This window comes from Augochlora pura, chromosome 6 (genome assembly GCF_028453695.1).
Source record: "Augochlora pura isolate Apur16 chromosome 6, APUR_v2.2.1, whole genome shotgun sequence".
Taxonomy (NCBI): Eukaryota; Metazoa; Arthropoda; class Insecta; order Hymenoptera; family Halictidae; genus Augochlora; species Augochlora pura.
The window spans coordinates 12,169,115-12,180,697 of NC_135777.1; the positions used below are offsets into that span (position 1 = coordinate 12,169,115).

Genomic DNA, 11,583 nt, shown 5'->3' on the forward strand with positions numbered 1-11,583 from the left:
TCAGTGCAGACAGAAAAAGTAAGAACGCAAGGCGACGCATGCGCAGAAAGTCCTGCACAGCAGCGTAGGACGTCTACTGGGTGAACATTGTACATTCCAATCACAGTTCAAAATTGCAATGTTCGCTCGATAGACGCTCCACACCGTTGTGCAGGACTCTCTACGCATAGATTGCTTTGCGCAGTTATTTTTCCTGACTACACTCCTTGAGACACATTCACGCCTCACTCTATCTGCAGTAAACGTTTTAGTTCGATTGAGGTAGCGTGGACGATTCGGCAACTAGTTTTAGAAGGATAGAAACTAGCATAGCAGTATGTGCACTGTATTGTTCGTAAATGAGTTTTCGGTAGGAAAGGACATTTCTGTAGTTCTCCAGTCCCCATACTCCTCAGATTAGAGTACATGTAACTTTCTTTTTTCTTTCCAAAGATAAAACAATCACCGCATGAGTCGTCGTTTTGGAACTGTAATCGATCAACCGATCAATTGAAAACAATTTTAATAGAAGAGTTCCAGCATTGTTAGTTATCAGGAGCAAGAACAACGTCTCCGACAGTGCATAGCTCCTCAAAGATACTATTTTGAAGGAGATGATGTAAATTCACAAATAAATAAAATATAAACATTTGTATAAAACCAGTCTCATTACTTTTTAGAGGAAAGAAACGATATGCTTACATATACAAGTTCATTGCATCAGCTAGGACTAATTATTAGTACACTACATCTAGTTGTGTAACTGAAGTACGATATGATGATGAATATACTACCTACGTGACCTACACGATTCTGTCACGTGATGTGAGACCTGTCTTCGAACGATGTATGTATCTTGCAATTTCCTTTCCCTTTCATCCTTCGGTACACACACATTTCATCGATGTACAAATAGGCATCGAATTGATGTACAAATAAGCAATAGGAATCGAATCTCTCATGTACATCTACGTTTTTTCTCATTAACCCTTTTAATACTTAGACTGTACGTCGTAATTTAATTTACTATGATCTTTATATGATTTACGATATAAATTATGTAATGTAAATACAACTTAGATAATCTGAATAGCATTCATATAATACAAATATAATTTAAAGTAATACGTTATAATATTATATAAGAAGTAGTTATTTTTTCTATTATACTCTTTAAAAGAGTTAATTGAACTCGTCGCATGAAACTAGCTCTTTGCGGTCTAGAGTCGAGACTTTAGAGTGTTTCCTCACGTTTACTATAGAACTTGCCGCAACATTACATATACAATGACTTTACAAGCTATTAGTAGACTGCGGATTTTTATGCAGAATAAAAATTATTTGCATCAATTTTGAACTGTAAACTAAATAAAAAATGTCATCCTTTTTAAAATAATATTATCGCACTGAAAATAATACATTAACATTTTTAAATTCTTCACATCACTGCGATGTTTTAAATTGAAAATACATACTCAGTTCTACCGTCAATACAATAATAACAGGTGCCAAATTAATTCAGGCAATCGACCAGCTTTATTGAGAGAACGGAAATCGGGGCAGAGTACAGCATATCGGTGTACATTAATATAAATACACAATAATGTTAGAATAAAAACGATGCTTCAATTTTTTATACATGAAATTTTTTAACATATTTTTCAAATTATTTTACTTAAAATAACCCAGTCTTCAGACCATATTTATTCAATTACATCGTGATTGATTTTATTATATGTAATCAGAAATATCTTCCCAAAATACATCATTATTAGTTTCATTTTAGTCAGAAAACTGTCAGCAATATGTTAAGAAACATTTAGTTTTAAAATATTAAAATAAAAAATGTTATGTTATTATATGTATTATTAGTTGTCATTCTGGAAATGCTAGTGAAAGAAGCTATGTTGCGTGCCGCATTATATGTTTGTTTAATTTCGTCGAAACTTAGTATAGGATAGTCCTCTAACAAGGCTAATAGTCTGTTAGAGGGATTTCCAAATTCAAGTTTAAAAGTAGTTATCGCTAGCCAGCCGTCTAAATTATAAGCGGTATTTGCATTAATTTTCATCTGAATTTTAACGACGTTCATACTTCATTCCAATAATAGAGATCCTATTGGTTATTTGCAGCGTCACGATGTCACGTATCATGCTGAAGGAATCGCCGAACGCGGCCTTAGACAAGAGCTTGCTCAACAAGTATTTAGATCTGCCTCAACGGGACGATCAAATCCAAGCTACGTATATTTGGATCGACGGCACTGGCGAAGGATTAAGGAACAAAACCAGAACGGTTGAATTCGTGCCGAAACATCCGTCAGGTTGGTGAAATTGAATTTGATTAATTTTCTCGGTTCATGAAATGATACCAGAGACCAAAAACAACGGCCGTTTTAAAACTTTCGGTAACAGAACAACGCTTTAAACTATCGATAACAAAAACATATTTATTATTCGTGTTGAACCTATTGCTTATGAAATATGAAAGAAATTTTCTAGAGACCACATGATTCAAAGATTGCAACAATTTTAGAATTAACGTTTTTAGAATTAAAGTTTTATGGCATCATATTGTCTAAGCATAAGTTATTTATAGCATTTTGTTCAATGAAAACGTTTGCTGAGTTCATTTCGAACGATGTTTTCGAAGAATGTCTTACAACATGCATTGGATATGTACATGTTACAATTTCATATAATATAACTAACTTTGAAATCAATTGAACAAATTATAATAATTTCGTACCAGTTTCTTTTTATTTAATTTTCGGCAAGTGTCTTAATATTTTTGAAGGGAAGTGTAAATGTTCAGATAGTGGAACAATTGCTCGGTTAAGATGTCAAATGTCATCTTTATTGGTTTCTACAATATGCTGATTTGTATATGATTCGCCATTTTACCAGTAATCATCTTAATTAAAATATTTAAATAATAGATGATTCTGATATTAGCGCACCGGATAATCGAGATTTTTTTATATTTTTTCTTTTAATGATGTTCATATAATAAAAATAACAGAACAGTATTTTTAAAATTTCTCTTGCACTTTTGATGTAAATACATAAAATCCGCAATCTAATTATAAGCGATCGAAATTGAGTTTCTCTTGGCGATAAGTCTTGCAACTAACCCAGACAAACCCTCCCCAATAACGGTTACTGGCAATAAAAAACAAAATAATAATTATTTTGTAACATTTTTTGATATTAGCTACACCAGTTACGGTCCCTGCAAAATGAAGTCAGAATTGAATTCACTTATTATAATTTACAGAATAATAGACCAATTAATTTGATTACGTGTTGTTATTTAATGGCATAATAAAAGATGACCCTTCTTAGGGTCACCACGTTCTAAGATGTTCTAAGAAGTTCTAAGATCAATATGTAGTTTAAAAATAGTACAATTAGTACAATGAAAAATGTCATACAGCCGCCTAAAAACTAGTGAAAATAAACCTTTGTTACGAAAATAGCGCTTAACACGACTTACATTTTGGCGATATTTCGATAACTCTCGTGTATAATTCAATTGTAATGAGTTGACCCTAAAGAGGTTTGTTCCGGTTATCAGGTGCAGGAACCGTGCCTGTGAGAGCTTCTACTCCTCTAATTTCCTCGGAACGAAAGCTAAGAGACCATGAATTGGCCTGCGCTTTAATCCCCCTCTGCTGTGCATACGTTCCATTTGGCTTGATTCATTACAGAGCAGCTTTACAATTGTGCTAGCGCCTGTAAAATTTGGTCCATAGGTTTCATCAATAAACGGGCTAAGCAACCAGAATTAGTTATGCTGGGGTAGATATCCCGATTCACGTGCCTTTAAGCCAATTTTTGCTTTGCTGAAACTGTCATTAAATACTACAAGTTTTATTTAATGCACTAAAAACATATTTTAATTTTCTAGATATTTTTGATTTTAAACATATCTTTTTGCATGATAAAAAATTAGTAATTTAATCGAATAAAAATGAGTGTTTCTAAGCATAATTCCGTACCATTCCAGGAGCTCTGCACATGATTTTTCGTGCCCCGTAATTCTGTATTTGTCCATACTTCTGTATCTACTATTTTTCACTATAGTATCTTCTGCACTTCACTAGATATCTTCTGCAATTATTGTGCTTCTTTTAACGTTCCCGATTTGTTTTTCTTTTCTTATAATATTCCCGCTCTAATACAAAAGGGCACTTAAATATGAACATTTATATAAATTTTATATTAAAAATATAAGAAATGTTAAAATTTTTAGTACTAAATAAAACCCTCTTATGGCATAATATGCGTTTTATACGATAATCTTCAGCAAGATTTCTTATTTTTACAACATTTTTAAGCGTTGCATTCTTATTAGAAGAATGCATTATAGAGACATAAAATAGTATGAAAAGTGGATATTCCTTTATTACACTTTTACTTTTTAGTGAACACTGAAATAATTTATTTATTGCTCAATAACTCCTAAATCTCAACGAAAAAAAAGTTGTAAAGAAACCCAAAATCAGGAGATTAGTTATTTTTTCCCGCGTTCTAGGAAACATATACATAGTTACACTGCATGATGTATTGCACAATAAAGTTTTTCCAAATAGGATTCAAAAAAGCATTATGAGAAGCATTGTATCCTGTTCGCTTTTGAAATTGAAAAATGTTACTCAGTCTACGAAATTGATCGAGTCAACTTTAGTCAAGCCATTATTAGCAACAGTCAATCAGATTAAATGATATAATAATAAAGCTCGCCTACATGCAGCTTTAAGCACGAAACAATCCTAACTTGGGTTAACCGGATGCTGCTTATTCGACTATCATGATCCCTTTAGATTACCACTTGATTCAATTGATGCCAGGATCAGGGTTCGCGGATCGTAAGAACTTTGAGAACTTGTCCCCTCTCCTCTAACCACTGTCCAACGCACAAAAAGGAGAAAAGGGCTAGAAGCGGGTACTGTTGCGTTTTCGACAATTTAATAAACAATTTTAAGTAATTAATTACAAAAATAAATTTTTTACCTCACCTAATTGGAACAGCTAACAACCTCGCTTGTTTTTATGATCAACAGAAATATCAAAGGAAAACATTGGTTGTTTTAGATGAGCAACAAAAGTTCAGATATCTTTTGAGGAAATGTTATATAGGAAAAAGTTGTTAAAAATGATATCCTTGATAACATATTTCAAGTTTATATAAATCGGTGTTGGGGACCCTATTCTGAATAATTACCAATTTTTTCAGTAAGTAGTAGATTTAATATTGACTGCAGCTAATGCAACAGTTTCGGCATCTTCTTCAATGACAGGCTTTAATCTTTCTATTTTCGTTTTACAAAATAATTGAACCATGCGGTCAAAACTTTGTCAACAAAGATGATTTCTCTCAGAGTATCTTTCTGCAAACAGTTGAGATGCTTGTACTAAGTTCTTTTAGCTACGCTATAAATTAGAATCATTTCTACCTTTCCTGCATCACTGCACAATATCATCGTGTCATGGAAGTAACGTTATCTGTCAGAAGCAGTAAGCCGAATAAATCATAATGAATTTCTTAAAAGTGCCGATGGAGTCACCAAAAGCAGAATTTGTATCAGTGTTTACAATTTATTATAAACGTATTTACAGTCATTCGTCAAGGTTCAAGAACGTTTCTTGAAACTTTAGGGAACCATGTCATCGTTATTTCACTACTTACATCAATTGTTCTATCTTTATTAATTTTTTGTATTCAAAATCACATAAATATACATCATTCAATTTAAACAAATTTCGATAACCCCGAAATCTCAAAGAAATTTCAAAGATATAACCTTCAACAAATTTTCTTCACCATAATGTTTGGCCCTATTAACCAACTAATATTTTCCATTTATTACTTATAATATTATTTGATGTATAGTATAGCTGGAATAATTATCCTAAACAGACTATTATGTATATATTATATTATATATTTGTTCCGAATTCTATGCAATGAATCTTAGAAACTTGAAGATTTATTTATAACAGATATGGTCTTTTAATTTAAAAATTATGGTGGTAGCAATGTATAAAATAACATAAAATATTTGTTATTAATACTCGAATATGCTTGGAACCATTTATAATTTTAGTTTACAATATTGTTAACATATTTTTCAAAGTTCTCTTCCTGGATACGTTAGTCTTTCTATAAATCTTAACAAAACATGTGAAACTTTCAATTAAGTTTTTCAGAGTAAATAGTCAAATGACAATATTAACAACACTCGAGGTTCAAAAAGATTCAAGCCCGAGTGTTAAATATGCCATTCACTGTTAACCGTTAACTCGTATTGCAAAAATGAAAAGCTCTGAAGTAAACAACGTTCAGATAAAAGATGTTATCGTTCGTCTGCTGCATAAATCTCATGTTCACTTTACACGAGTATACACACCTTTGAAAATATTCTTTAGGTTCAAATATTGCGAATAACATGCATACTTGTACAAGAATCAACTTCCCGCAAAAATACGCAGAGCAGATTGTGAAGAATGCAATGATCGTACGATTAATTGAAATGCTGCCTAGAATATTATAGTTGCGAGAGCAGTAAGGAATTAGTCTCGAGTGACATTCAACTGAAAACTTATTGCGTAAATCACAATTCACGTTACAATGTGATCAAATACAAAAATGGTGAACTGTGTTTTCCGATTAACTTGTATTTTCTCTTTTTACGTTTATATTCTGTCGCTCATCCATTTCTTACCCTCTCTCGGAGCGAACCAAACTCACGAATACAATTCGAGCGACCATCAAGTACATAAGTGGTACTGTAAATGTGAATCGGATCTAAAATATGAATCTGCCTAAGAAACGAATGGAAAACTTTCTGAACAATATAGCACTTTTCCAAAACTGCTCTGCGAAGAATGTATTAGGATATTTCATATCGTTATCACTAGACATAAATTGTATAAACAATATTGAAGTTCCATTTTGAAGTATCTTCTCGTTTACATGAAATTCATAGTGCAAGAAATCGTTTTTATGAACTCTTAGAATAAACATAATCTTCCTCCGAACTAGTTGTCCTATCGCAGACAAATTATTTTCGTAAATTGACGCGACCTCTTTGAACAGCAATAATTTGTTCTAAAATACACGATAGTACGTACGTATGATATATATATAAACAACTGCACTGATTGATATATGATTAATATATTGTTTATATGAACAGAATAAATCAAACAACAGCAACGAGTTTGAAAATAGGTCACACCAATCTACCCCTTCCTTTTCTTATCACTAAATCAAGCTCAACGATTTGTGATGCATGTAACATAAAGACCTCTATTGAATACTGTATAATCCATTGCCCTAAATACCGAGTTCAAGGAACACAATGTAATATAGTTAACTTAATAAAAGTAATACATGATAAGAATTCTTGTGCTAAAACGTCATTCCCAAAGGATATCTTTATCTAATGTAGAATATGCAGAAATGAAGTAACCGTCTCAAACACTTTGCAATCACTAATAACCTGAAGTGAGGCATGTGACGTTCGTAGGAAAGGAAAGTACTTGCAGTAGAGATTATTTGGTATTCTTTCAGTAGATATGTAGCTTAAAGTTGACCATGTTAACGCGTTCACGTGCATTATCATGCTCGGTTTGTTTGCGTGCATTCGTCACTGTCAAGAGTTTGGTCTGTATTCATGAAATTCCACGTGCGACATTAACATTTGCGGAGCATCGACTGCATGGAAATGTCTGTGGACATGTGTTGATTAAGAGTAAAACCATACGGAATTCGTACCTTGCTATCGCGACAGATGATCGGGCATCGCGGAGAGAAACGTGAACGTAGAACCCCTCCGTTTCCGCGAACGAGAAAACATTCATCACGCTAAAGCCGGAGATAAGATGAATCATCGGGACTTGTTATTATAGCTCGTGTCTCACAGGACTCCTTTGTTTTCAGAGTTACCGATTTGGACGTACGACGGAAGCTCGACGTACCAGGCGGATGGAGCGAACAGCGACATTTACCTTTTCCCTGTGGCGATCTACAACGACCCGTTCCGTCGCGGATTGAACAAGCTGGTGCTGTGCGACACGTACAATAGCGACAAGACCCCGACTAACTCGAACAAGCGCTACAAATGCAATGAGGCGATGGAGGCGGTGAAGGACGAAGACCCGTGGTTCGGTATCGAACAGGAGTATACCTTCCTGGATATCGACGGTAGACCCCTCGGCTGGCCGAAGCACGGCTACCCGGGTCCCCAGGGTCCGTATTACTGTGGTGTGGGCGCCGACAAAGTGATCGGTCGGGAGATCGTCGAGGCTCATTACCGAGCTTGTATGTACGCGGGCGTAAAGATGGCTGGAACCAATGCCGAGGTGATGCCATCCCAATGGGAGTTCCAAGTGGGTCCATGCAGCGGTATAGCCGCTGGCGATGATCTTTGGGTCGCCAGGTTTATTTTGCACCAGGTGGCTGAGGAGTATGGCGTGATCGTAACACTGGACCCCAAGCCTATGGAGGGATCCTGGAACGGAGCCGGTGCGCACACCAACTTCTCTACCAAATCGATGCGCGCGAATAACGGAATCGTGGAGATCGAGAAAGCAATCGATAAACTGAGCAAACAACACCTCAGGCACATCCAGGCCTATGATCCGCGTGGAGGAAAGGACAACGAGCGCCGCCTGACCGGGAAATGCGAAACAAGCAGTATACACGATTTTAGCGCTGGCGTTGCAAATCGCAATGTCAGCATTCGTATTCCGCGCGGCGTCGCGGAAGACAGGAAAGGATACTTGGAGGACAGGAGACCCAGTAGCAACTGCGACCCGTATGCTGTCACCAATGCTCTTGTCCGAACCTGTGTTCTAAACGAGTAAACCGCTCGAGTGACTCTCGTTGTTCGATGTCATGATAAATATGTAGGAGCGGAGGTGAGGAGGATAAGGAGCGTATTTTCATATTTGTATGGTATATTTTCATACTTGTATTTTCTATGCTGACTTCTGTAATTGTAATTGTATATCAGGACCATTGTTGACAGTTTCGTTGTTAGTAGTTATCATTGTTGTTGTTATATGTAATAATATTATAGTAATAATAATAATAAGAATAATAATAATAATAACAGTGAAATAATAATAAAAGCAGTAATAAAAATAATAATAATAATAAAAAAACGATGGTTTTGATGAAGAAAATATTATTCTCTGATTAGCATGAAACATTCACTTTGTTATATTCTAAAATAAAAACTTCTACAAACTTTGACTTATTTTATTCTGTATTCCTAATTTTAGACTATTATAAAATTACATTATAATGATTTCCCTCTAATTATTAGTTTATACCACATATAAGCAGTGGCTGCAGAAAGAGAATACCATGTGATGATATAACTTAAATGTTCATTTCTTAGTTTCACTTTTGTTTGACTTCCTATCGGATACTTGGGAAAGTTTTTATCAGTTTTCATATCAAGGTATATAGGAGCTGTCCCAGCTTTCTCAGCCATTGCATACACATCTCTGGAAAATAATATTAATAACACATTATGGTATAACGTTTAGACAAATTTTCCTAATACGTTGAAATATTATCTTCTCACCTGTAGTACCATACATCATCCTTTGAAGCATTTTTTGGTAGAAACTGTGGTCGTTTCTCGTTTAATCTTAATACACCTACAATTTCTACCTCATTTTTTACCTGACTATGCTGCCTTGCATTTGCATTTTTTAATGTCTTAGGAACCCAACCACGATTTACCAGAACTGTCAAACTATAATACATTTCATGAATTTTAAAAGCAAAAAATATTAGAAAGTACAGTTCATTAAAAATCACTGTATTCTTACACTAACTTACTCAGAATCCGATAATTTGAAAGGTGTAATTATGTGATATCCTTGATGGGTATTTTTATTTCCAAATAAAGAACCTTGTGTAGTAGAATCACCATCCATAATTAAACTTCTAGGGCCTACAGGAAATTCTTGATCATACAAAAATATTCCTTTAACTTTAAAGGGATAATATTCCATTTCCTCCAGTTGCTGCAAACTGAATAAACTCACTTATAACTTTGGGATATCAAATTTTATATGTTTATGTCACAAATCTTACTTTTCTGGTAGTTGAATAGGTTGATGTGAGATACGTTCATTCAGATTTTGTATTAGATTTATTTTCCATTTCAGCCTTTTCACTTGCCATGTGCCAAGCAGAAATGTGCCAATTGGAATGCTCTATATTATTTACACTTGTTAATATGGTCATGTGAACCCAACAATTTTGTACGAAAATTATTGCAAAAGTAGTATTCGATTACTTGTAACGCGTAATTTTTAATATATTTTCAACTTGCCAGCAAGAAATATCCATAAGGCCCAAATTTTTTGGATATTTCAAAAATATTCTTCGCTTCCTTTTTATTCACATACAGGTTAGGTTTACTTAGTCGTGTTTTAAACCTTTTCTGAATATAAGTAGCATCACAAGACTGAGAGTAGCGATCTTTACTTAAAAACTGAACTAGATTTGCTTTGCATTGTCTTCCCAATCTTGTAAAAATAGTACTACTTGTTAAATTCATTGTTCAGCGATACTCTTCACGAACAGGTGCTAAGGTATTGAAAGATGAGATAGGGTAACTACATGCTAACGTCTCTCAGGCATATGTATTGACGATGGTAAGAATAAACAGAATACTAACGACATCTAACACAAACAGTGATACCTAAGTTTCTGTAACACTATTTGACCACAATGTACTTTGTTACAAATATAAGAATAGAAAATGTTCTATTCTAATTGGTTGACAATGAATAGTTAAACAGTGCTGTCCTCATAGAGACAAAGAGAGAAAATGACAAATGAGGAAAAAGTATAACATCAGCACAACATATGCGAAATAAGTTACATCGACAAACGATATGCAGTATTGGTTCCACTTCTGCACACCTTCAAGCCACAGTTTGATCCATAAGCGATAGTCGATGTAGAAATTTTCTTTGCTCTGATTGGTTGATGATTCACTGCTGAAACAGGATACTGCAGATTGGATGCGTAGTAAAATGGTGGAAATGAGCGTGCCACTTTAGGAAAGAAGAAGAGAAGCGTACTTTAGTAGGCAGTTGCGTAGCTTTGGGTGGAATTTAGGGAAGTTTGGCTGGTTCGGATGTCCCAGGAACACAAAAATGCTCTGCTTGTGTAGGGCTTGTAAAAATTAACTAGACGAGTCACAATAGCAAACCCGGATCTCTCAAGTACAGGACGTTGTAAATCTTTAGACAAGGACTTCTCGGTACCCTCTCTGACCTCTCTCTCTCTCTTACTCAGTCCTCGAGCCGAAATCTTCGCGCGCGGCACACTCTCACACCGTTCATTTCGGCGGGCTTTTTACCCCTGCGCGCTCGACTACCGCGTACTCCCATCCGCACGCGCACCGTCGAACTACCAATCACCACCCATCTGCAACGGGAAGACGAGCCATCCGACGAATCAGCATCCAGCTAGAGGACTCCAATTTTCCTATTGGACAAGGGAAGAAAAACCAGAGGGAACGCAGGAAGAAAACTCGATTCCTCGGGAAAATACAGACAGACTTTA

The 11,583-nt window shown here is 35.1% G+C and overlaps 2 protein-coding genes across 4 annotated transcripts in view; one reads left to right on the plus strand and one right to left on the minus strand.

The window, feature by feature from the left end:
* The window catches only part of Gs2 (glutamine synthetase 2), a 59,015-nt gene extending 49,768 nt beyond the window's left edge, over nucleotides 1-9,247 (plus strand). Inside the window, exons 2-3 of one of the 2 annotated variants that reach the window (XM_078182266.1) lie at nucleotides 2,112-2,302; nucleotides 7,927-9,247. In XM_078182266.1, the coding sequence (XP_078038392.1) occupies nucleotides 2,119-2,302; nucleotides 7,927-8,852 (1,110 nt within the window). In that variant the 5' untranslated portion in view covers nucleotides 2,112-2,118 and the 3' untranslated portion in view covers nucleotides 8,853-9,247. Of the gene's footprint in view, nucleotides 1-2,094; nucleotides 2,303-7,926 lie in introns of those variants that run through there. The other variant, XM_078182267.1, reaches the window with a different exon arrangement.
* Nucleotides 8,443-11,325, minus strand: Surf1 (surfeit locus protein 1). Of its 2 annotated transcripts, none has more exons than XM_078182269.1 (6): nucleotides 11,097-11,325; nucleotides 10,340-11,009; nucleotides 10,099-10,220; nucleotides 9,841-10,035; nucleotides 9,581-9,754; nucleotides 8,443-9,500 (listed from the first exon to the last, which is right to left on the minus strand). In XM_078182269.1, the coding sequence occupies exons 2-6, from the start codon at nucleotides 10,565-10,567 to the stop codon at nucleotides 9,290-9,292; spliced, it is 930 nt and encodes a 309-aa protein (XP_078038395.1). In that variant the 5' UTR covers nucleotides 10,568-11,009; nucleotides 11,097-11,325; the 3' UTR covers nucleotides 8,443-9,289. The 2 variants fall into 2 exon arrangements, with proteins under 2 accessions (XP_078038395.1, XP_078038394.1); XM_078182268.1 differs by having other exon boundaries at nucleotides 10,340-11,012.
* Nucleotides 11,326-11,583: the final 258 nt, after the last annotated feature.